Source organism: Sus scrofa, chromosome X (assembly GCF_054392235.1).
Source record: "Sus scrofa isolate SSC_HxYL_T2T_F1_AM1 chromosome X, Sscrofa_HxYL_maternal_Yorkshire_Landrace_v2.0, whole genome shotgun sequence".
In the NCBI taxonomy this organism is placed as follows: Eukaryota; Metazoa; Chordata; class Mammalia; order Artiodactyla; family Suidae; genus Sus; species Sus scrofa.
In genome coordinates this window covers 132,523,885-132,550,608 of record NC_139401.1, presented here as the reverse complement: position 1 = coordinate 132,550,608, position 26,724 = coordinate 132,523,885, and the positions used below count along the sequence as shown (strand labels likewise).

The 26,724-nt window shown below is 49.8% G+C and overlaps 1 protein-coding gene across 15 annotated transcripts in view; it reads right to left on the bottom strand.

Annotated features, from left to right (window-relative positions):
- The window catches only part of MTM1 (myotubularin 1), a 92,426-nt gene that overhangs the window by 43,462 nt on the left and 22,240 nt on the right, over positions 1-26,724 (bottom strand). For 6 of the 15 annotated variants that reach the window (XM_003135463.7, XM_021080840.2, XM_021080835.2 and 3 more), the window contains exons 2-6: positions 25,490-25,562; positions 22,709-22,781; positions 20,943-21,037; positions 8,961-9,071; positions 4,594-4,695 (exon numbers count right to left, since the gene is read on the bottom strand). In XM_003135463.7, coding sequence (XP_003135511.2) covers positions 4,594-4,695; positions 8,961-9,071; positions 20,943-21,037; positions 22,709-22,781; positions 25,490-25,552 — 444 coding nt within the window. In that variant the 5' untranslated portion in view covers positions 25,553-25,562. Of the gene's footprint in view, positions 1-4,593; positions 4,696-8,960; positions 10,471-11,450; positions 14,413-20,942; positions 21,038-22,708; positions 22,782-25,489; positions 25,563-26,724 lie in introns of those variants that run through there. The other 9 variants (XM_021080842.2, XM_085006765.1, XM_085006762.1 and 6 more) reach the window with 5 other exon arrangements.

Genomic DNA, 26,724 nt, shown 5'->3' with positions numbered 1-26,724 from the left:
CCAGCTTCCCTGAAGGAAATGCTTTTGTGGCCTCCCCAGTCCCCCACCACTCAGGCCGCAGCCCCCAGAAGGAAGGATGATTCGGCCCTCTCCCTGTTCTTGGGGAGCAAACGATTGCCCAGGCAACGGGGCCTGTGGTCTCTGTCTGCACAACCCACAAGCATCTCCCTGGCCCTCTGATGCCCCCCGCTCCGGCACCTGGCTTCCCAAGCCCCCTTGTCCTAAGTATTCTTGGTGACATGGTGTCAGCTCTTACCACTTATTTCAAGACCTTCGGGAGGTCTCTGCTGCTCCCCAAAGTCCACGCTCCTCGTGCTGACAGGCCCTCCACCAGGGGAGCCTAGCTCCCGGCCCCCACGCTCCAGCCGAACACCCCTGCTCCCCTCACGAGCGCTCTGCGATGCCTCCGGCTTGCCCTCTGCCGGGCCCATGGCAGGGTCGCGCCTCTGCCTGAAACGCCACCTCCTCCGACGTCCTCGCTCGCTGGAAATGACAGCCATCCTCCGAGGCCCAACCCATGACGATCGGTTCCACCCAAGCTTTTCCAGTCTAGGCTGAGGTGTTCCCGTGTTCTTGTGCATCCCCACTGGGCCTCCTGTGCATTGCTCCTATGGCACTGAACGTCAGCCACCCCACACACATCTGTCACGGCACCTCTGTCACATCCCCAGCGGGACTAGGGCTCACTCATCCTGCTACGCCTGCTCATCTGCCTTCCCGGCTCCCCACCACCGCCGCTACTTTGGAATGAACTTGACTGATGACATAGTTGTCTCTGTTGAATGGAACCGCAGGGGCTAACATTCCAGAAGCCATGGCAAGAACTGATGGGTTTTTATCTGCATCTTGTATTGTTTTGGTGATTCGTTTAGTCTTTTTTTTTTTTCTTTTTGATGATTTTTAGTGGTTAAAACTCAGAGAATGTAATTTTCCAAAACTGTGTGTGAGCAACTCAGTTCCCCCTTTTTTCTCTAGTTTCTCACTTTATTGACTTCCTGAAGAAAGAAGCAGAGATTCCTAGCACAGATATGAAAAATACGGCAAAGCACCACAGACCTGAGCAATCACCCCTCTGGGGACCACTCCCAGGACAGCTACTCAGAATCCTATGGTCTGGTGACAGAACCACAATATCCAGAAACCCACCCCGTCTCTTTCCATACGATGCATGTTCCCCGCGCTTAGGACGAAACCTGAGTTCAACTAGAAAAGCTGTCATTACACAGCCCCCATGCAGAGGTCGTTCTGCTGAGGGGAGAGGGTAAAGAAAGGCTGGCCCCCACCTTGATAAGCTCACGGCATAGGAGGGGACAGGCAACTGCTACGCAATTATGACACAAGGCAGACAGTGAGAGGACTGCTCCAGCAGAAGGACCTGCAAAGCCCAAAAAGCGAGAAGCGAGATGAACTCGCACGGCAACAGATGAGGAGACTGCAGGTCCAATGGATGGGGAAGCCAGACTCTGAGTTGAGAACACTCTGGATTCGCCAGAGGGGCACAGAGCAGTCCTGCGTGCTTGGAGTCTAGGATATAAGCCAGGGGAAGCCACTGGGAATTGTGCCTATTGGAGAGAGGGACACAGAGTGACACAGCGTTTTGTTTAGTTTTGTTTTGTTTTCTGGCCACACCCACAGCATGTGGAAATTCCTGGGCCAGGGATGGAACTCATGCCACAGCCGCAACCCAAGCCACAGCATTAACAATGCCAGGTCCTTAACCCACTGTACCACCAGGGAACTCTGACACAATCATTCTCAAATTTAAAGAAAAAGACAAAAACCTGGCAGCATGGTATAGGGTAAGTTGGAAGGGAAGGAAACTGAACGACAGGAAGTGAGCTGGGAGCCACAGGAGGAAATGGGAAGAAGGCGAGTTACTCCTAAGCAGAACCGACAGGACTTGGGGCTGATACGGCTACAAGAGGCTAAGCAGGGGAATGAGAAAGGGGACCCTGTAAATCAGATACAAGGATGTCATGTACAGTACAGGGAATATAACCAAGATTTTATAATAATAACTTCACAACCCAAATGTCCATCGACAGAGGATTGGATTCGGAAGATGTGGTATATATGCACAATGGAATACTACTCAGCCATAAAAAAGGATGACATCATGCCATTTGCAGCAACATGGATGGAACTAGAGACTCTCATCCTGAGTGAAATGAGCCAGAAAGACAAAGACAAATACCATATGATATCACTTATAACTGGAATCTAATATCCAGCACAAATGAACATCTCCTCAGAAAAGAAAATCATGGACTTGGAAAAAAGACTTGTGGCTGCCTGATGGGAGGGGGAGGGAGGGGGAGGGATCGGGAGCTTGGGCTTATCAGACACAATTTAGAATAGATTTACAAGGAGATCCTGCTGAGTAGCACTGAGAACTTTGTCTAGATACTCATGTTGCAACAGAACAAAGGGTGGGGGAAAAAATGTAATTGTAATGTATACATGTAAGGATAACCTGACCCCCTTGCTGTACAGTGGGAAAATTAAAAAAATTAAAAAAAAATAATAACAACTTCAAACGGAGTGTAACCTATCAAAATACTGAATCACTACGTTGTCTACCTGAAACTAATGCCGCGGATCTACCAAGCTTCAGTTCAATACATTTTGTGACTGATGGGGGCAGGGAGGGTCATCCCAACCGAGCGGCGTGCAGGCTGCAGAGTGGGTCTGGCGAACCGCGAGGAGGTTCGGGAGATGGGGAGAGGTTCGGGAGCTATGATTCTCGGGGACTTGAGAGGACGGTGTTGGAGAGGCTCATCAAGCTTCATGCAAGGCCAATGTCAGGGCTAGATTTAGAAATGAGCAATGACAATTTTTTTTTTTTTCGGTCTTTTTGCCATTTCTTGAGCTGCTCGCTCCCGAGGCATATGGAGGTTCCCAGGCTAGGGGTGGAATCGGAGCTGTAGCTGCCAGCCTACGCCAGAGCCACAGCCACACAGGATCTGAGCTGCGTCTGCAACCTACACCACAGCTCACGGCAACACCGGATCCTTAACCCACTGAGCAAGGCCAGGGATCGAACCCACAACCGTATGATTCCTAGTCGGATTCGTTAACCACTGAGCCATGACGGGAACTCCGAACAATGCCAATTTAAGCTATGGATTAAATGAAGCCATCGAGGCAAAGCGAGTACCGGGAGAAGGTTGAGAGGGCACCACCACCAGGATGCCTACATTTAAGGAGAAGACAGGCAGTGGAGACTGGGCACAGCGGTCAAGACGGCAGAACGAGGACTGAAGTGAGTCACTAGATTCCACAGTAAGAGATCTCACTTGCAAGACGGTACCTGCAATAAAACTGGACACTAGAATGGGCTGGAGGAATGAATGAACCAGAGACATGGACAGACTAGAATATTCTTTCTGGACGTTTGGATCGAAGTAAGGGATGGGACAGTTGTTTAGAGGAAAGCTGGTCCACCACTTGACTGCTTTTTAGGGGACGAAAGCCTAAAAGAGACAGCAGATGCCAGAGAAAGGGGATGACTGATGGGGCAAGTGCATGAAGGGGACAGAGGGGGGCCCCGGCTCCTTTAAACCTGCTCTGTGAGCCATTCTTTTAATCTCTGACCCCTTAAGGCCAGATATGCAAAGCCCGAGGCAGAACCCACCCCCAATTGAGTTTTCCTGGATTACATATTCTTTCTCGCATTCACAGTAATTCCGAAGCTGTGTTCCTATCAAACTCTTTTCGTCCTAATAGTTAGAAAAAATTTAATGTTGAAATATCTTTTAGATCACATATTTACTCCAAAACTGAGAAAAGGCCAAAAATGTATTTGACTGTATATACGATATCACTGCATTTGTTGTAAGCATCACATCTGAATCTACAATCAACATATGACTCACGATGAGGGCTCCAGATCCTTCTAGACTGCCACAGTCTTTGTATAATTGCCTTTTCCACCAACCATGAATTTCCTTTGACTGAAACAACTGCTGATGAGACTTAGGAAGAGAGAAGCCCAGTCTTGCTGGGAAAAAAACACACTTCAGGCCTTTCTTGCCAAAAAGAAAATAAAAAATAAAAATAAGAAATACAAGAGGCACAGGCAGGAGAGCTGCGTTACAAAAAGCTCTTCTGCCTAATGGTCTCTCAGCACCTTCAGTTTAGCTGGTGGCGGATTTATCCTAGACTTAAAATCAAATCAAATCATACGTCTTTTGCAAAGAATTATTTCCTAGGTAGACCCATCCCGGATCTTGATACGGACTAAGTCAAAGGTTAGAAGTAATTAAATGCATGCTGAGTCTATGCTGCAAACATACAGTCAACGCTAGCAAGGGACCTTAAAAGCGGCATTCCTTAAAATGAATGAGGACCTGGCTTTGAGGAGCGCATTTGCTCCCAGGAGGAGGGCGACAAGCTCAGGGATGTGACATCTCGGCACTGCACTGACACGCCATGGTCGCCTCGCCACCTTAGGCCTTTAGAAGTGGGCCGGCTGGGGTGGCGCGTGGTTGCCTGGCCTGAGCCACCTGACACTGTCTGTCACAGACACCCTCGCACACGCCACGCTGGGGAGCGGGACACAGGGAAGACGTGAGGGAGAACCCTGGAATTTACCAGACTGTGGGCCAGGGGGAAGGCGTATCTCGTGAGGATCTCAAACATATCTCTTCTGCTGTGGCCTTCCTGCTTCAGGGCGAATCTCAGGTTCCGCATGTCCTGGGGCAGAGGAGACAGGCAGTTAGGTCAGCTAATGCAGTCGCATCTGTCAGCAAAACCACCTTCCGGTCACCTGGGGGACGGGAGGGCGACTTACCTGCAAGGGCAATACCTCTAAACTACTAAGGCAATTACTCTGTTTCACATGAGATTTTGAAATATCCGGTTTAGGAACACCTGCAAACATTCCCATCGGAGTCATGGCCGTGAAGACGAGGCAAGCAGCTCCGGTTAAAGAGCAGACGGAGCTCGGCTTCACGTTACAAACAGAAAACTCAAACCTTGCCTTGCGCGTGACTTGCGTGTCTAAGGGGTTTCTGAGGCATTTTCACCGTAAGACAGTGTTTGATTCATAGGGCTTTTCAGATGTGTATCTGACATGAAATACACTTTCAACATTGTCAAACATGTCATTAAAACACAGAAGCGCCCCCTCTCCGCTCATGCTCTTCACGTTCCAGGCTCGCTCTTAAAAATGAGGCAACGAGTGGCACTTTAGGCTCTCCTACAAGAAATGCGTTTTACTTTCACGGAGTTCTGTGCAGACCCCGACCCAGGACCACAGAGACCCCGAGAGGAGCGACTAAGCCCCCAATCAGGTTTTAAAGATCGTTTCCAACACATCTCTCTTTAACAAGAGAAAGAAAAACCTTCCTGGAAACGGAATCCAAACAAAAGCAGCTCCCTTCAGTACCACGTTATATCACATATCAAAGGATGTAACACCCCAGCCCATCTTCGAAGCCGGTGCTTTGCTGGTTGTCTCGTAAGTCGACTGTGGTGCCGTGACTGAGTGACAGATGTCACCTTCTGCGCTGCGCTTTCAGTTCAGAAGCAGGATCACTGCACTGGGCCCTGGGGATACTGCAGGGTGACAGAGACCCAATCCCTGTCCTCTCGGACATCACAACCTTCACATTATCTCGAGAGCACTCACTCTTAAAGCTCCCTAAGTCTTTGACGTGAAGGACCAGCAAAGGCCTTGCCCAGCCACATCCCAATATGCAGACGGCAAGCGAAGGGGCTGTAAGGAACCAGGTGCCCGGACCTGTAATCGACCACCCCAGGCGGATTTCTCTGTATACGGATGGCATCAACCGGGCCTTGCCAGCTCTGGGATTCTGTGCTTTTGTTTTTAAAAGCATATAACTTAATGCAATCCAGAAACGGATTCACGACACAGTCCAAGAAAACTGGGCTATTAACTGTTGTCTCATGAGGCAAAGCACGAGTCAAGCAGAAGGCAAAAAAGTCACCTGAGTAAGACGACATATGCTCTGAAAGGGTTTGCAACAAGCCTCAAGCACAGCACGGGCGAGCTGAGGCGCCCGGGGCTCAAAGACCTCCCAAGAATTTCCTTCCTACCAGCCCTGGTTTGGATGATAACTCTGTAGCATCATTCTCTCAACCACTCCACCAGAAACCAGACCGTTTCTGAAGAGAGGTTTATTCTGATCTATCGGTGATTCAAACGACTGCTTTCCCTGTGCCAAAGTACAAGTGACTCAGGCACCTCCGTTGGGCCATCTGATGCCGATGTAATTAAAGGGCAGGAAGAATGACTACCCTCGTCCTGCCAGCACGAAAATCAAAGTGGAAAGAAAAGGCAAATGACTCACAGGTGGCAGATGACCAAATCTGTAACAGGAACACGAGCGCGTACTGAGCGCAAGTGCCACCTGGTCTCCCGAGCCCGACCCAGCAGAGAAGGGCCCCTGGGAAAGAGCCTTCTGGCCAGAGCGTCCTGCCGTCGGACCCTCGACCTAGGTAGCAACTGGGGCATGTGGCGCCGTGCCAAGCCTCCCGATAACACACGAGTATCCACACCCCCGCTGCGACAACACTGACGGGCTGATCTACTGAGGCCTCGCGTCAACGACACGTTTCTAAAGAACACCCATCGCCGCTGACCTCAAAACAGCACCCTGGCTTTAAACCGAGTCAACGCAGGTGAGGCGTGGAAGGAGAGACAAGGTTTCAAGGTGCTGTGGTTTGGCTCTGCTTTTATTTATTTATTTCAGCTCAAGTCGTCAGCGGGGGCTGGCTCGGGGGCTAGGGGATGAGAACTCACACGCTTGGAACTAGCTTCTCCGCTGCTGCGAGACAGCAGCCCCTGGGCCTTCTAACCACCGCGCGGGAGGTGCTGCCGGCAAGCGGCAATCCCCACGCGCGGACCCAGTGGAACCGAATCAGTGGGGTTCCTAAGTGCTCGTCTCGGTAAAGGCAGGCGGCTGTGCTCTGGTTACTGACTACAGGTGAAAGAGGACCTACGGGAGGCAGCAGATGCCCTTTCTACCACCTGAGAAAATGGGATTCGACTCTCCCGACAGACATCCGTGTTTCCAGGGAGATAACGGAGTTAGAAGGGGGTGAGACGACACTGTTCTAGGCCATTGTCTTTGGGCTCAACACTAATTCCAAGAAAAATACCTATGCAACAGTTGAGAATTACGGCTGCCGAATTGTTCCTAAGCCCTTTGTTCTTCTGATAAACAGTCAAAGGGTAAGAATGTGCTTTGTCGTATTAATTTGGGGGGATTAATATTTAGATACAACTTTTCCCCATTGATAAGGCAACTAATAAGATTTTTTTTTCAACTCTATGAGAATGAAAGTCCCTCTGAAATCCTCAAGACAGCAAGCTCATCCTTCCCTGGAGAACTGTAACAGACACTCTGGCTCCCAGAGATCCCTTCGTGCAGGACGCAAAAACCTTCCTTAAAAGTCAGCCCTGCATTTCTAGGCCCAAAAGGGTAGACGATAGCTGAGATTATAGATAAGACACTAAGAGAGCTTGGGTTCAAACAAAAACAACAAAAAACAAGCCAAGGTGCCGAATGAGGGGGAACGTCAGTTGGAGTCTCCTGGCGACACACTCCTTTGCTTGCTGATACCGTACTGGTCTCGATCCTTTACAAACTGGAGACAAACGAGTATGATCTTAATCCAAACAAAAGCATGGCAACCCGGCTTTAAGAAACCGTGGTGCATGAGACCAGGAAAAGGAGACTTGGCTCAGAATGCTGGCTCGCCCGTCAACCCCTCGGGCAACTGGGGGCAATTAAGCCCACTGAGCAAGTGAATAGAAGGACCTGGATCAGCCAGGGGTCAGCACACCTCAGCCGAGGTCAGTCTCGGTGTGGGCTTCCATCTGAGATCGCCTTTTTTATATTTTAAAAGGGCAGAACAATCAAAACATAAAGAACAATGGGTAACAGAGATCCTGCTGGCCCACAAAGCCTGAGATAGGTGTTTTCTGGTCCGTCACAGAAAAAGTCTACCGACCCCTGCACCTGACTGATGGTCAGAGCCATCACAGATACTTGAAAGAGTCCCAACCTTCTGGAAGCCAGGCTTCGGAGACTATCTTACAGTAGGATTTGGGGGGAGTGGGGACCAAAGCTTTACATCTTGTAAACCCAAGGAGGGCTTCCCAGGTCACCCTCAGGCATATCTAGCTGTGGGAACTGCTAGGACACATGACCTCCAACCCGCTTCGAGATCTTCCTAGGACTGGGCATTGCGGTCTTCTGCTATGCACTACCTGAAAAGGAAGGCTTCTTGCAAGAAGGTTTACTGTTTGCAAAACGAGTATCTCACTGTATTTGGACGCCAACTTTGCCATCTGCTGAGTAATCTATAGGCTGAGTGACCTAACCCGCCTCACCCTCCAGGCTCGCCATCTACAAACGGGGACACCCCTGTCCGTCTCAGACGGCTGCCCTGAGGATTTCATGCCAAGCCCCTGGCACGTGTCTGGACCACCAGAGACACTCGATCAGCGGTTGCTGTGACAACCGATGAAAAAGCGAGATCATCGGTACATCGCTGCTGGCCGAATGCCAAAACAAAACGGAGAGGCTCCACCGCCGAAAACCACCTAAGCAAAGGCGACAGAGGCGGTGGGAGGTAAGGCACAGCCCGTTGACCTCGGGGAAGCTCTCCGTATTTCCCCTTCCTTTTCGCAGGGGGACGGGGTCACCTCACAGGAAGGGATGTCGGGGAGCAGCCTTGGGCACAAACTAAAAAGGGAGACATCGGATCTACAACGTTGTCTTCCTACTCAGTCGAGCCAACGAAATGACTGGTGCGGGTCCCCGCACTTGAGGTCCCTTCTCCACAGGGACGTTTTCCCCGGGAGGTCCTGGAACCTTGATCATGAAGAACAAGGCTCTTTGGTTTTCTTTTAACCCCGCATTCACGTTTTACTCATCATTCAATGCTACCGTGCCTTTTTTCAGGTAACAAAGCACTGAATCTCTTACTTTACAAGTAATATCTAGCCCATAGGAATTTTCTCCTCTACTTGTCGCGCCTCCCATTTTTTCAATTCTTGAGATCACACCCAGGGGAACATCAAGTATTAGAGCCGAATCCTGTAATGGGAGAAAAATACAAAAGTCAGTATTTCTGTCCGTACAATCAAAACGTCAACATCATATTTTTAAAAAAACATATGCTTTCAGGGCCTTTTGACCTTGGTCCTTTTACCACCTTCTATGAGCAAAAATATGATGCAGATCCCACATGAAAAAGCGAGCACTGAAACAGTCGGTTATGCAACCAAAACGCAGCCCGTAACATTTGCCCTTCCGCGCTGCTTCTGGAATAAAGGCTGAACTCCCAGGCACCCAACTCCAGGGCCCGTGCTGTGCCCTCAGCCTGTGTCTGCAGCTTCTCTCCCACAACGTTCTGCACCCCAACTAAGTGAATGCCTGCCCCGCGCTTCAAACGTCTTGTCTGCAACCAGGCCTGGGGGCTTTCTGCCTGGTGTTCCCTTTGCCTCGGATGGTCCGTCTTTCCCAACGACCAACACTCTCCCCGTGGCTTCAGCCCTGGCTCAGGCAGCATCGCCTCCAACGAAGCCCCGTTTCCCAGTGTCAGGCGGAGGGGGCCACTTCCTCCGACGTCTTACAACTCCCCACTCCGGCTGCTGGTCCTCCGCTGTTTCAAGTCTTGGTGCCGTGAACCAAGCCTCAGGAAGCAATGCCTATCTGAGGCTCGGGTGTGTTTCCCAAAGAAGGGCCCGGATGCACACAACGCTTCTCCATCGTTCACATCCAAGGCAAGCCACAGCAAGATACCGGCGGCTGCCTGCTGCCATCACCTGCCCCAGGCACGGCCTCAGGGGCTTCGCCCGCATCGCTCCATTTTATCCTTACGACCATTCCGGACACAGGTGAAGTCTTCCCATTTCCCAACACTGCAGCCAAGTCTCTAAAAAGCTCCAATGCCTTTTGCTTAATAACTACGGGGAAGGGCTGAGATCAAGCCAAGGTCTGGGAACACACATCGAAAGAGCCATAAAAATGGTCCCACCCTTTGACTCCACAATTGTACTCCTAGGACCTTATCTTACAGCTCTGGTGCAACAGGAGGAAATGCCACATGCATGGAGATGCTCAAGGGAGACAGAGGTGGACATCAGGGCGAAGAAAATTAGAGTTAGTCAAGTTCATGGCACAAGCACACAGCTACTAAAATAATTATGGTACAGGGAAAAGGAAGTTTAAGGGGAAAAAAGCAGCACACAAAATACACTGGAACCACGATAGTGTAAAATATATATATACTCATATGGGGAGTTCCCGTCATGGCGCAGTGGTTAACAAATCCGACTAGGAACCATGAGGTTGCGGGTTCGGTCCCTGGCCTTGCTCAGTGGGTGAAGGATCCGGCGTTGCCGTGAGCTGTGGTGTAGGTTGCAGAAGCGGCTCGGATCCCGCGTTGCTGTGGCTCTGGCGTAGGCCGGTGGCTACAGCTCCGATTCGACCCCTAGCCTGGGAACCTCCATATGCTGCGGGAGCGGCCCAAGAAATGGCAAAAAGACAAAAAAAGTAAATAAAAAATAAATAATATAAATAAATATATATACACACACATACACACACTCATATGGACATAGACAGAATAGGGCTAAGCAAACTCTTTTCACCAATATTTTCTTTAATGCTGTGTTAGATGACTTTGATAATGCAAATTTTAAAGGGTGCTTATCGAGTTCTTATTTTTTAAGAGATGTCCTGGGTGGGGGGGAGGCCACAAATAAAGTTACTTTTTCTCCTTTTACTTGAAATCCTTCTCTTTTAAACACAATACAACAAATTAAGCATTTCCTCATCAAATTATAAAGACAGCTCATGGGTGTTCTAGAAATTTAAAAAGAATAAGACAGTGCTATAGCCATGGGATACTGCTCAGCCACAAAAATGAAGGCACTCTGGACACACGTATCATGCTGAGTGGATAAAGCCAACCTCAAAATGCTCCGTTTATATCGTTCTTGAAATGACAAAGTTGTAGAGCTGGAGAACACAGCAGGGGTTGCAAGGGCCTGAGGTGAAGGAGGCTGTGGCTAGAAAGAGGCAGCATAAAGGCTATAAAGGGAGTTCTTCTGTGGTGACCAAAGAGTAGCATGTCTGGACTGCTTTTGTCTTTTTTGTTGTTGTTGTTGTTGTTGTTGTTGTTGCTATTTCTTGGGCCGCTCCCGCGGCATATGGAGGTTCCCAGGCTAGGGGTCGAATCGGAGCTGTAGCCTAGCCGCCAGCCTACGCCAGAGCCACAACCACGCGGGATCCGAGCCGCGTCTGTGACCTACACCACAGCTCACGGCAACGCCGGATCCTGCATCCACTGATCGAGGCCAGGGATCGAACCCGCAACCTCATGGTTCCTAGTCAGATGCGTTAACCACTGCGCCACGACGGGAACTCCCGTATTTACTTCTCAATACAATCTAGTTCTTAAAATCCTACTATCAAGGAGCCTGCGATGCCTCTAGCTTATATTGAAATTTCTGAGTGTTTGTTCAACTGTACCCATATAAATGTCAAACTTATACCAAAAAATACATAGATTAGACATGAAATAAAACTCTGATACCTTAATATCAAGATGGAAGATTGCAAAATTAAAGAGCAGAAGAATTAGAAGTGAGACCTTGCTGTTCTTTGTTCCTGTATAGAGAAAATTCTACAGCTCTAATTACCCCAACCCAGCACAAAGCAGAAAATAGGACAGTGAGGAGACCCAGCCAGCTCCTGACCAAAGGCACCCAAAGGTCTAATGAGACTACCTGCCACCTTCTCCCCGAATGACAGGTACAAGATCAGATAACCCAGCAAAGCCAAACTGGAAAATCCAGGAATAGGAAAATTACCTTCACTCTCTAGAAACCTGAGTCACTGCTATCTAAACATCATTAAATATTGAAGGGTTCTCCAAGGTCCATTCTCACTCAAAATTCTACGCCTCTGTACTGCTAAGTGGCTCAAATGGTTAAGAAGTAAATACAACAGAGTCTAAAAGACGCGGTCACTTGCATTCTCTCCCAAGTGTGTACTGGGTAATAACAGACAGCGTCCCGCACACGAGGGGCCACAAGATAAATAAGATGTAGGTGTTGCCCTTACAGAGCTCAGGGCCAGACTGGGAAGTGAGACACATGTACCCAAATAGCCACAATGCTCGGGTCTAAGTGCCAAGAGCCATTAAAGAAGAAGAAGAAGGAGGATCCAGATAAAATGGAATGAGAGGCCAGAGAAGGCGGGGCGATTTCCTACTGACGGGGTCACGTGACGGTTCCGTGGCACCGGCAATGTAAAGATAAAGACGATCCGTATATGGAGCTTCCTATTCGGATTCTTCTCCCTTCTGGCTCGTCAAGGATACCGAATAGAGCTAGGAGCTGGGTGTTGAAGATGATCCCTAACGGATGGAGTAGCAGCAGCTGCAGACGGGCCTGCCGAAAACAGTGACACTAGCTACACCTGTGGGGAAGCATGGGGATTTCATTAAAAACAAAAGGAGTTCCCGTCGTGGCGCAGCGGAAATGAATTGGACTAGGAATCATGAGGTTGCGGGTTCCATCCCTGGTCTCGCTTAGTGGGTTAAGGATCTGGCGTTGCCACGAGCTGTGGTGCATGTAGGTCGCAGACGCGGCTCGGATCGGGTGTGGCTGTGGCTGTGGCGTAGGGTGGCAGCTGCATCTCTGATTAGACCCCCTAGCCTGTGAACATCCATATGCTGCAGGTGCGGCCCTAAAAAAGGCAAAAGACAAAAAAGATAAATAAATTAAAAAAACAAAACAAAAAGTAAGTGGGCCAGGTTTAATGTTCTCCGGCGGCAGGGGGATTCCCTGGGGAGCATCCCAGGGCTTGGATCAGCGGGACTGTGACCCAGGAAGTGTGTTTGGAGAAAAGGGCCGCAACGCAGAAGGCTGCTGCCTGCGGATTCGCCGAGCAGCAGGCACCGGCAAAGGCCGGCTGCACCTGGTCTGACCGTGGAAGGTACCATTCTAAAGCAGCGGGGAGGCCACGGGGACCTGAGGCGGAACCCCAGAGGAGGAGACGAGCCTCGGAGGGGAATCAGGTGACTCAGAGGCAGGGCCGAGGTGCAGGAGGCTGGTGGTCCCACCAGGAGACGTGAAGAACAGAGGCGGGGTTCTGGAGAGAGATTAACACTGCCCATTTCAGACGCATTGGGTTTAAGCACCTAAATGTACTGGCTCCGACTGATCATCCAGTCCAAGAATCCAGAAGGCATCCAGAAATGCACAGCTGGAGACCCCCAAAGCCCTTCCAACTCAAAATGGCCACAACAAAGCTCATCCTCTTTCTCCAAACCACCTCTTCCTTTCTCAGCGGCTGCGCCCCTCCACCCAGGGCCAAAAGCTGGAAACCTACAAGTCATCATCACTCCCGCTCCCTAATCCAGTGTTTCCCCCTCAAAGCAATCTCGAACCTGTGCACCTCTCTCCAACTCCTCCAGCAACTTCTCCGAGCCACTGGGATAGACGTGGCGGTCTCTCTGCACCTGCGCCCTCAGAATCTGCCCGGGCCATCTTCCACAAAGTAAATCTGATGCTACGGTTCTTCTGCTTAAACCACTCCCGAGGCTTCTCACTGCTCAACTCTAAAACCCTAAATCCTTAACAGGGTCTCCAAGGCCCAGGTCGCTAGGCCACTACCCAGCTCCTCCCTGGCTCTTCTCCCCACCCCGACCCCGGCCAGGCGGTCATCTTGTCACGTTCCCTTTGGTCTCAGGCTCTCTCAATGCTGTTCTTTCAGCTTATGCTTTCCGACCCAGTCCCTGCCAAGCATCGAGGTAACGGCTATGCATTCTTCAAACCACAGGTCCAATATCTTTTTCTCAGGACTCTTGCCCAGGCCCCTCAAAGTAGCGCACTCCTGGACCCCTCCGGCGAGCAGCCAGTGCCGCCTGCTCTTATACCCGGTGCGGTTAGCTGATTCACATCTGTCAGTCCCATCAGAACCTACAGCTTCATGACAGAGACCCTGTGCCCTCTGTGCATCCTGCTATACCCTAGTGCCTGGCAAGGTGCTGGCACGCAGCAGGCTCTCACACAGTCAGTGAATAAAGAATGAAACATCGGGTCTGGCGCTACAGAGCTGGAAAGCAAGCAGCAACTGAGAAAGAAGAGGGTGCGAACCGAACTGCAGAGGAAACCCACCTTTAGCAGGTGGGAAGGAGAAACGCACTGCGGTAAAGGCGAGAGGCGGAGGTGGGAGAAGAGTCAAGGACGTGTGGCGCAATGGACAAGTTCAAGAGCCCAGACCCTACCCAGGCCTTCGGCATGGAGCAGAGAAAGTGGCGTTTCCATAGGACTGAGAGAAGTAAAGGAGTTAACAGTCCGGAAGCAGAAGCGGAGTGTGTAGACTGCTTTTTTAAAAAAAAAAAAAAAAAAAAAAAAAAAAACCTGGCAAGGCAGAGGAAGGCGGAGGAGCGCAGTAGTATCGGGGTAACAGGGACACAAGAAGGTGTTGTAAAAAACTTGAGCAGGTCAGCGGACCAGGGAGCCCATGAAAAGCACACATGTCAGACACAGAATGAGTGGCAGGGCACCAGGGCTCCGGAGAGCCGACGAGGAGGAAGGCTCAAGCAGGGGGTCTGCTTTGTGCAGAAGACATCGAGTTCCCTCTTGTGAGATGGGGGAGGCGGCGGAAGAGACAGGTGCTCAGTGAGGAAGACCTGTACCTCTTCAACAGAGCAAGACACGAGGTCAGCCAGGGACCTGCCAGGGGCTGTGATGGGAAGACCCTTTCCGAAGTCTGAAAGCCTGAACGGGTGGTGGAACGAATCCATCAAAGCCACTGTGCGACTTTCAACAGGAGGGCTCGGTAGCCCACAGCCTCTCAAGCTTGGGGACCGGGGACCTGGGAACGGCGCGGCAACAGGCGGTGGGGGGACCCAGGCTATCGGCAGGGATTGTTTCAACCTGAAAACAGCATTCATTTTGCAGCAGCAAAATAAGATGATTTAAGACTGAAGCTTAAAAGAAAACCTATGGCACTGATCACGTGTGCCCATCGACACTCCCGCTTAAGACACACACTAGGGTGTTCTATTATTATAGTCTTTTGAGCATTATTTCACCTCTTTTCAAATGAAAAGAAGTGCCAAATCCGCTAGAGAAAAAGAACTAAAAAGGGATAATCTTGAAAAGGTTCCAATGTAAAAATACGACAGGAACCCTTCTGCTTCATGGTTGTAGGGAGGTGGGTGCACGTTCCCTCTGGGAGGGAAGCCGGGTCCGGCCGGCCGTCCGTCCGTCTTGGTCCTCCCAGTCCTGTCTCCGTGCTGGTAAAGCATCCTTCTAGTCCCTCCCAGAAATACCTCTGCCCAGCCAGAGCTAACGTGTGTTCTGGCTTTAAAGACGCTCCCGCATGGCAATCAAGCACCTGTGGGTAATACTCCGCCCGAAGAATTCGATCACTATGGTTCTGACTTCTAAGGAAACCCTAACAGATTTCTCCTCGGGTTTAATCCAGGAAGAACGGACCATTTCTGACCATCGGAAAATGAAGTGTATTCACAACCCACGGCTCATCTGACCAGCAGTCCCGAGAGGAGATCCAAACGGTAAAGCCCAAGGGTTGTCACCTGCTCACACGTAAGGCTCCAAATCCTCCACTCCCTTACGTTCCCTCGCGCCTCCTGAACTCCATCCTCTTCTTAAAAAGGGGTGCGTGCAACGACCGGGAGCCAGAACGTTCGGGTGGGGGCCAAGCCTGACGGTGAGGGCAAGCGAGACTTCTTCAGCTCGGTCATAGACCCACAGATGCTCATGGGATCTTCATAAACTTTCTATCTTAAATATTTCAAAATAATTGTTTAACAAATGGGGCTGTGGGTGGCAGGGATGGATTGTGTTCCGGAGGAGAAAACGGCCCGAGGAGAGTCGGAGAGTCGGGGCGGTGACTGGTTCCCGGACCAGCGGGTGGGATACACAGGGCGGGGGCGAGCCAGGGGACACGGGCTGGTGATGAAAGCTTGGACTCACATGTCAAAGGCTGGGGCAAGGACGACCACAGAGGAGAAGGGAGGAGGGGAAGGTGGTGACTCCAGGGTGACCGGAAGAAAAATAGCACCTTCAAGAGAAGCAAGGACACCAAAAGAAGAACCGGGATGCCGGGGGCCGAGTCAGGGATCTCCTGCAGGTAGTGAGACACGAGAAGCTGGGGTGGGAAGAAAGGTGGGCACCAGAACCCAGGACCGGGGGCAGGGGAAGGGGCTGGTGGCGGCTGCTGTGCCCGGCGGCCGTCATCTGGTGGGCTGAGCGTGTGGGAAGTGGCTCCCGGAGCTCTAAGGCGCTTTGCTGAAGCGCAGTGTCGCCTGCAGCTGGTGGGAGATGAAGCCGCGGGGCGAAGGAGCAGAAGGAAGCGAGCAGAGGCCCAGGAGCTGGAGAACCCCCCTCGGGGACTGGAAGGAGGAGCGGGACGGAGCCCCATGACCCTCACGGCTCCGCCGCCTCCGCTGTCCCTGCAGCTCCGGGCGTCCTCCCCACCGCCACCGCCCAGGGCCTCTGCTCCTTCTCATCTGCTGAACCGGGTAAGCGTTCGCTGCGGGGTCAGCTCCCTTCCTCCTGGGGGCGTCTCGCTTCTACTGACCTCCACCAAAGCCTCCCCTCCGCCGACGGTCCGCTGCTCCGCCCGCCGCTTCCTTCCCGCTCTGCCGGGGGGGGGGGGGGGGGGGGGGGGGGAAGCATCCCACCCGCGGCCCTTCCGTGGGCACATGTCCTCGGGCGATGCCGTGGAAGGACCCGGCTGCCACCACCGTCGACTTATGCATCAGTCAGAAGTTTCAGACTCCTATCTCCAACTGCTCCTGAGCCATCTGCCCCTGGAACGGGCGCAGCTCTCAGCCTACGCGCTCGGGCCCGTGTCCTGGGGGCTCACCTCCAACACGCACCTTCTCCTGTGCTGCCTATTTCCACTCCAGCAAAGAAAGCCCACAGGGATCCTTCTCGAATCTTCAACTCCCACCTGCAACCACCACCCAAGTCTTCCGGACTCTCCCGCGGCTGTTCCCTTCCTCCTACTGCAACAGTGACTCTATGAGGCCCTTACTGCTCACCTGGGAAATGAGGACAACTTCCTACATGGTCTCTTTGCCGCCAGTCGCCTCCCCACAACCTGTCACACACGCTGCAACCTGACTTCCCTTCCTGAACACACATCGGGTGTGTCGTTCTCCACGGGACTCGCACACTGCCGACAGGGACGCAAGGTGCCTCCCAGCCTCGCGCCCGCCTCTGCCCCCCGCGTTCCTGCTCCAACGCATCCGTCAGCCGGTCCCACAGGAGGTGGGGCTCCTCCACGCGACAGCCACGCGGATACAGAAACTCTCCACCTGCCAGGCTCCTTCCTCTCTCCTTCCTGTCCAGGAAATGGTCCCCATTCTCAAGGCTGGGCTCAAATAGCGCCTCCTCTGGAAGGCCCACTTCGGCCGTGCCACGTTACACCGCAACCCCGCGTCTCCATCCCCTGCACACAACATGGTGTCAGATTCTCACGCGAATGAACAAAAGGCTTAAGCTGTCTTTCTTATCCACCATCGTGCCTGAACCCGAAGCAGTCCTGGAGGGAAACTGGAAATGCTCACGGTATCCACAGACAGCAGAGCATTACAGGCCCAAAGAGCCCTACTGGAGTCACAAGATCGAGCCCCAGCCACATCCAGGAGCACCTTTAAAGTCAAAAGACAGCTATGCAACCTGTCAACCGCAAAAGCTATGGTGGGGTACACGATGCCATGATTCAGCAGGGTCCACACTGAACACTGTGACTGAGGACCTCCTGTCCACTGGCCACCACACCAGCTATGCACAGAGGACCACAAGGACTCCCCATTAGTCAAGGCCACGGACAGGGCAGCAAATAAACACAGCTGAATCCCTTCACTCGGCTCGGTCTGAGCATCTGCAATGCTCCAGGTGCCGTCCTGAGGCCTGAGGGCACAGCGGTGCCAAACACAATGCATCCCGGGTCCTCAGACAAACGGGAACATGGTGAAGCAGTGAAATATGTACAATAGGAAACAGCGGCAGGTGCTCCGGTGAAACCACCATGAAAGGGGGCGGGGCTAGGCCTTTAGACCCGGGGCCCGGGAGGTTCCCCAAAGCAAGCGTGAACAGCGAGACGCGCGCCAAGGGCTGTGGGGACACAGAGACAGAGTGATGCCTTCAATGGGAGCTGGAGAAGGCTCCGGGGAGGACGTGACTTTCGAGGTGGCTTCTGAAGGAAGGAGTGAGAAGCACGCGTGCGAGGACACAGAGGGCACGGACGGGGCTGCCATGCAGGACGGGGCAGGGGCTCCGCGTGGCCGAGAGGAGCCCGGGGCAGGGGCGTGCGAGTCCAGGCAGATGTCAGAAGGGCTCTGAACCCACATTAAGGAGAGTGGATTTTAGTCTGTGCGCGACGGGGTCCCACAAGAGCTTTCAGCCTGTGAAGGAAGCCGGCGGCCTGGTTCTAAGGAAGCTCCCTCCGGAGGCAGCGTGCAGGGCACGGGGGTAGGGAAGGCCGCGTGCCGGTCCCAAGACCACGGACTGTGTCCACTGCCCGGGAACCTGCCCTCGACACGCGACGCAGCAGGCGGGCTGACTCCCGAGTCGAGCCGCGCGCCCACTGCGGTGTTTACATACCTGAACCAAACAGGTGTCCGCTTCAAAATGCCAGTGAGGTGACAGCTCTTTGTCAAACACACAAGAGACATTCACCTTTTGCAGCAGAATCCACAATCAATGTTCCTATTTAGGACTTCGAGAGACACTACGATGACTATGTTTCGGGGCTTCTGCATAACCACACAAGTGGCTTTCTGTGTATGACGTTTTCTGCCATTAGCTGCTCGTTCTTATACCTGGACTAAATCTCGTGGCCAGTCAACATATTTACGTAAGACTTAGTGGAAGAAGAAAAAGATTAGCAGTCACTATCAAATGGGCATTTTATTCACCCCGTGTGCGGTACTCCCCAACTTCTGGGGTGCCTCATGGGAACAGACTAAATAAAGCTGGCTAGGGGCTCGCCCAGGGACGGAAGCAATGCATGCTCACTCCAAGGGGGACGCAGGGTGGGGGAACAGAGCATGCGAAAGCCCACTGTCCAAATACCCCAAGAACTCAAACTTTTGGTGTATTTCTTTGTGGCCTCTTTTTGACAGGTGGTGCTTGTTTGTTTTCCCACAGTTGACATCACAGAACAGACGCGATCTTGTCATGGCGCCGCGGTTTAAATCATTTCCCCAGTTCACCGTCAGTGACACGGCATAATACAATGAAACCGGGGGGTGTGTGGCTGGTTAACAAGCCAAGAGTCTCGGAGGCCAAAGGCCCCAGACCACTGGCTCTAATTCGAATTTTTGACGATTCTCACATCTATTAGCATCGAATCTGTCAATCTGTCCCAATTTGACACTTGGGAGCTATAGAGAATGATTCTCACTTTGGCTGCCCATATTATATGCATCACAGTGCATTTTATCACTTTACACTATATTATACTTTTGTTCTTTCAGCCAATCACTGGATCAAATAAGCTTCAGCCCCTGGAAAGACAGACCTCTTTCATCCTTCACTGATACAGTTGATTTGTAGAAAGATCAGCTGCACCTACGCTAAATTCTACATTAATAGTTCTGCTCCAATATCTCAGCTAATTAAGAATGCTTCAAGCTCCTTCCCCGTCCCTCTGACCGCTGAGCTGAAGGCCCAATGCCAGCTACACAGTCTGTAACGCCCCCATTTGTCCACCGTTCAGCCCATGTTTCTTTGTCAGGGTCTTAATTCAAATGGAGACAAGGTTTCGTTCCTAATCATCTGCTCAAATGATTAATTCTACAGTTCTTGCCAACTGTCCCCAACGGTTGACATCCAGCTCAGTGCTCTGTTAATTTCCAGAATCTTCTTCCACATTCGGGAAAACTAGAACATTTGTTCAGTTCCAGTCTTGCTTAGAAGCCTGCATAGGTTCACATAAATGCCCAATCTCAAGACCATGTGGGCCTATGAATAAGGCAGAAGTGGGCTCCCAAAGCTAAGGCAGTAAGAGCAGTAAAGAGTATCTTTGAGAGTTTGGACACAAAAATGAACATAATTTTTTTATAAAAGCAAAAGGTACAAACGAATCCAGATGGGAACTGTCCTGAAGAAACTGTGGGGTAAAAATCAGTAAAACAAAAACTAGATTCCTCCAACACTCCCAGCATCCCCTGCGAATAAGCTGATGTTGGGCTACTCTTCCATGCTCCTTGGACTCTTGTCTCTGCCCTTGGTCCATCCCATGCAAAGACAGCTGCCCCTTCGGGCCGGCTGGGGTAACAGCAACCCGCCACATCCCCCTGGGCCACTCCGGGACAGCCTCCGCCGCCGTTCCTTCATTCTTTCCCTCCTGGAGCATCTTGTCGTCATCTCCTTGCTCCATCAAAGGAACAGTCCTTGAAATGCCCTGGCAAACATTCTATGGCCATGGAATGGAAAGGCAGAGTGGCAATAAGCCACGCCATCGTCATCCCGGTTCTAAACTGCTAGCTGGAGTTTTGTAACTGAACCCATGGAAGGTTCTAGAGCTGTGGGTCTTAACAAGGGGTTCACCTTAGCATCCTCCTCTGTGATGTTTTAAGCATCACCGCGGTACCTGGACCACAGGCCTGGCCATTGGGATATAGCACCTCACGGGCACCTGCAGTTAGTTCTCCACCTAACGAACGCCTCCAAACCAGCAAATGGCTAAGTCCAACTCCCACGTCATGAAGGACAAAACTTACTCTAATTCACTCTGTTCCTGTAGGTGTTAGTGTGAAATGAGCTTTGCATAAGCCAAAAATTAGAGTTGAGAAGCAAAGACACCCCCCTGTTAATCTGACCCACAGTCAATCTCGCAAGGGAGAAGAGCAACAGTTGAGCATTAACAGTTAGGGTCATCTTTATGGTCTTAGATTCTACTTACCGTTTCCAAACTTCTTAAATAAAGACGATAATTTGTGATGTAAACTCTTCCCTTAATGGGGCCATTGAAAGGACATATGTAAATAACTTCTTTGTCTATTAAGATAAAAAAAGGACCCTAAAATAATGGAAATATATACCAAGATACACAACAAATGGCACTAATTAATATAAACTATTTGGCTAAGAATAACTATAGTAAAAAAAAAAAAAATCACTGAAAAGTCAAAAGCAAGCACTGGCAATGTCCCTCCACTACCATGCCAGGTCAAGTGGGGCCACATGTCACCTGAGCTTGCCCACCATATGCTGCCACTACTTGGGGCAAGGTGATAACAGCTGGAGGGCAGACGTGACTGAGGGTACTGATGCTGCAGACCTTCCGGTGGTTGTCAAGGTAACCCTGCACCGCAGACCTCAGCCAGAGGATGGCAGCTCACGGAGGAGAGTCTCATGGACTCATCACCAGACTGGGTTGGAAGTTTGCCAGCCTCTGACCACACCCACATCATGAGGTTTGTAATAAATCCATGTCCACCGTAGAAATGTTTCTACCGTCTATTCTTTCTCTTTTAATAGGCCTGAGAAGAGCTGAGCTAGATTCCTTTCACACATTTAAGTGATATGATAAAACGAGAGATTGGCACATCGGTGGGAGAATCAGACATAAGGAGAAGCTAAATCGGGAAAGTTGAGGTATGATAATAAAAATCTATCTTTCTCTTATCTTTCAAGGATGTCCTTGAATATGTTAAAGGCTTTTGTTTTAAAAAAATAATTTGGCAACCCCTTTCTCCTCATAGGCTAAAGGAAAAATACCCAGTTACTACGTCGGTTAAAGTAAGCTATTCTCTTCATCCTTATGCAGCAACTGGAATGGCCACGTGCCACCCATTTCTTTTCTGACACTAGGTTCATGTGCACAAGTCTGCGGACATGGAACGGTCTCTCCTGGTGCCCGGCTCCCTCGTTCACCCAGGTACCACATCTGTGGCCTTCATCTCAGGAGCGCCAGGCTTTCCGGCATTTCAGCTAAACAACCTAGATCTCAGGCAATGAACCGAAAGGTTCTCTGAAACGGTGGCAGCTGTATCATCACCGAATGGGAATCGGGGCGGGGGGGGGACAACTCTAATAAGAAACAGGAATGTGTCCACGACAGCAGCACTTGGCTTAGAAGCTGTCAGATGCTTCTGTGTTCTTTCGCCAGAGCAATCTACTCTTTCCAAAGAAGATTCCCTCCTCTTGATATGAATTTATAATGACAAAATAAGTCAACGATCAGACCGTTACGCCAATATCACCAACTTCGGGTCTCTGGCAAATGAAAGCTACTTTAAATCAATGGGGTCTCCTATGTTTCACAGAAGAGAAGAGTTAGACTTTAAGCCTTTAAGTTGATCATTTTAAAGCACACAGCACAGACTGGAAAACCTTAATACTATTTTGTTCTTATAACCTCAAACCGTAAGAGCTTATAGCTCCAATAAGAGACTTTCAAGAGATAATCCACATTTTTTTTTCCAAAATAATTCTGTCTTTGGTACAGAGGAAAAAAAATATCAGTTTCCTAGAGCACATGAAGCTCTTGCGAGAACTCTTCTTTGATCAAGAGACGAATGCAGAGTTCTCTCTATAGTAACACTTTCAAAAAAGCTAGCCTATTTGTCGGAGTTTGACTTCTAACGAGCCCGAGGGATTGAAGCCACCTGATCCTGCTGGACCTCTCACCAATGTATGCAAATCCTAACTTCACAAGGGCCTTACCAGTAATGGGGGTTTCTCCCGGAAGTCGAGGGACAGCCTCACCCATATCCCGATTAACTCCGTCCCTAGAAGTCTGGAAACAGAGAGATGCCGTCAGGATTTATTACATTACATCTGCACAGGGTTTTAAACAACCAACCAGAAATAGCGTTTGTCTTTTTTTTTTTTTTAAATGGCCACACCCACCACATATGGAGGTTCCCAGGGTAGGGGTCGAATCAGAGCTGTAGCCACCAGCCTACACCGCAGCCACAGCAACTCAGGATCCGAGCCTCATCTGCAACCTACACCACAGCTCACGGCAACGCCAGAGCCTTAACCCACTGAGGGAGGCCAGGGAGCAAACCTGCATCCCTGCGGATGCTCGTCAGATTTGTTTCTACTGAGCCAGGACGGAAACTCCCAGAAATAGCGTTTTTAAAGAAAAAAAAATTTACAGAAATAATGACTTATAGAAAGTGGGCACGGAAAATGAAAATGGAAAAAATACAACTTAGCATCAACATTCATTAGCTGTGTTACCTTTTAATCTGTAAATAACATTAGCACACTTTTCAATAATATTAAACCTCCTTTCCAAGGTGTGACAATGAACAGTGCTCAAGAGAGTGATATAAAGTAAATATTAAGTGTACTCTATAGATACACATATATTTTGACACCCTTTTTTCATATTTAGTCACATTTTGTTGAGAGAAGGAACGAAAACTTGATTTCAACGGGCCCTTAGCTGAACAGCAGTAATTCTACAGCATCTTCTCACAATGCCAGAAAAGAGCAGCTACTATTTTCCTAAGATCTTCCTCCTGAAGGGAACCAGATAAGAGGGCAGGGTGGTCTGTCACTGAACGTCCGGGCCAACAGGGGCCTCGGGAACTCTCTCCACACACCTTCTTCGTGTAGCTTGGCTATGTCCCGAGCCCTCCTGGCTTCGGAGGTTTGCCCGGGCCTCACTCGGTCAGGCAGGGAAAGAACTCGCCACTGGAAGTCATCAAGGACTTTCCAATAAAGTTTTATTGGGATAAAAAAAAAAAAGCCACGGTGAGATTGCAGGGGCTAATTGGCCCTGTGACTCGGATGCCTGGGAAAGGAGTCTTTGAATCTATCCAGCTGCCGGGGGGCGGGGGGGGGGGGGATCAAGGCCACCCACGCGCTGCCCAGGGGCCACCGCAGGGGCGCCAGGCGCATCACTAACATCTGCTGGGGCAGAGGGGCTTTTTCCCCCCACTATTTTTCATTCTTTTTTTTTCCCCTAGCTGCTTTCCAAAGTCACACTGCACTCACGTCACGTCCAAAGCTAGTAACCCTTCCCTCAAAGAAGTTTCATGAATATTAAATGACACAAAGGGCACAAGCGCACTTTGGAGAATCATGGAGGGCGATACACAGGGAAGAGTATCATGAAACCGGGGAAACACGGCTTGTGTATTTAGGTAAAATATAAGCTGTCAAAGAGGGGTGCGCTGCTAGATTTGGAATGGGTTTATCTTTTTTACTCAGGTACAAAATGAAAATCCTTGGCCAATTTTCAATGTGTTTCAGTGCTTGTAAGCTAAGCATTCTACAACGAGGAGGGCAGGACACATTGTTCCCAGCCAGTAATGCCTTCCTCAGTGAGGAGCGAAAAATCACATGTTATATAAATGATAAGACAGGAAGGAAATTATCATCACCCTTGAACACTGCCTCAAACCAAAACACACATAACAGGCAGATGTAACGCTCATGCACCCTTTAAAGAACACAGTTCTGGGTCAGAAGAAGAAAGCATAATTCAACCATAAAATATGGGAAACAAATGTCTGGTGAACAGAGGATAAGATGGGATTATTAATATAAGATGCACTTTTATATAAGAATAACATGACGCAAAGACTTACCATTACCTTCTTGAAGTTACTCTTGTATTTAAAACTGATCCTTGTACCATAATACTAAAATACAATAAAAACTTACATAATTTGGGGATGAAAAGGTCCTTAGAAACATGACTCAAAAGCAGAAAATATAAAGACTGATAGATGTGGATACACCAAAAATTTAAACCTCTGTATTTCAAAATGCAAAAGCTGTAAATATAATGAAAAGGACGACAATAAACTAGGAAAAACCCTTGTATGTATATACATATATGTATCAAAAAGAGTAATATCTATTATAAGGAGTTGACTGCCAAAATACATAAAGAACATTTACAAGTCAACAGAAGAGAATCCCCCAGGAAATTCCCTTGTGGTGCAGGAGGTTAAGGATCTGGCATTGCCGCAGCTGTGGCGCAGGCTGCAACTGCTGTGCAGGTTCAATCCCCAGCCCAGGGGACTTCCACTTGCCACTCATGCAGCCAAAAAAAAAAAAAAAAAAAAAAAAGAATCTGGATTCAGAGTTCCCGTTGTGGCACAGTGGAAATAAATCGACTAGTATGAGGATGCAGGTTCAATCCCTGGCCTCATTCAGTGGGTCGGGGATCCAGCGTTGCCGTGAGCTGTGGTGTAGGTCACAGACTTGGCTCGGATCCCGCAAGGCTGTGGCGTAGGTTGGCAGCTGCAGCTTTGATGTGACCCCAAGCCTGGGAACTTCCATATGCTATGGGTGTGGCCCTAAAAAGACAAAAACAACAACAAAAACCCCAAAAAACAAACCATATGCATCAAAGAATTTACATTATGCAAATGAATAATGAAAATTAATAACTCAAGAAACCCAGAATGAACAGCTAATATTCAAATACAAGACAAGAAATACAGAGAAAGTGGTACAGATAAATCTGAAAACTCAACTTACCCTCTTAATAGATTCATTCTCCAACGAGTGTGAATTATATTTAGAAGTCGGGGCAGAAGCCATACTGGAAACTCTACCAAGAAAGACAACATTTAAAATCAACATTCAGAACCCACGAAATCTACCAAGACAGACAACATTCCAGCCATACTGGAAACTCTGCCAAGAAAGACAATGTGTACGCAACGCTCAATACACTGCAACTGAGGCCAAACAGGAGTCCATTCGACCGGCCCTATTTTCCTCATCATCTCCAATACGGGAAGGAGACACATGAGGGTCTAATCACAGCACAGCTCATGGGCAGGAGTTCCAGTAAAGGTGCAGGGAACCACAGAGGAACAGAGCAGGGGTGAGCTCAGCGGAAGACGCCATGCATGGTCCCGGAGTTTTCATTCATAGCCTTCAAACTGTCACCGCAAAAAACTTAATGTTTATCAATGGTGCAACAGGCTTCAAATATCCACATTTACTTCCCCCCCCACCCCCGCCAGGGCTGCACCCATGACATATGGAGGTTCCCAGGCTAGGGGTCAAATCGGAGCTGTAGCTGCCAGCCTACACCAGAGCCACAGCAACGCCAGACCCGAGCTGCGTCTGTGACCTACACCACAGCTCACGGCAACACCGGATCCTGAACCCACCAGGGATCGAACCTGCATCCTCATGGGTACCAGTCAGATTTGTTTCTGCTAAGCCACGACGGGAACTCCTGCCTTTAATTTTTAAAGACAATTAAGAGGCAGCCAAGCAGAGTAATAAAAAGGGTAGCCATTTAACTCATGTTTTTTCCCCTTTAATAATTCTGTTTTCTTTAAATTAAGGCAAGTTAAAATGGCATGATTTGATGGGAATCAAATTAGTTAAGATTTGATTTAATCAGTATCTTCTAGGCAAAGGGTATACTTCATTTAAATAAGGCATAGTCATCACAATTCACACATAAATGAAAGCCTCATACACAGAACGCATAGAATACCGTGTTAACACAAGGGTTTAGACTTTTGAAGATTATAGCAACGACGGCAAACTAAGCAATACTTTATTTACCAAAATTAATGACACAGAGAAATACATATGAAGTCACTGGTGGTTAAACCACATCCAGTTCAGCCAGGTGACTGTGGATATTTAAAGGATCCTTTTGCCGGGCTCATTAAAAGAGCAACCGCTAACAAAATCCGGCAGGGGGAACATTACTGTCCCTTGGCTCAAAACCCAGTGATTTGATAGCA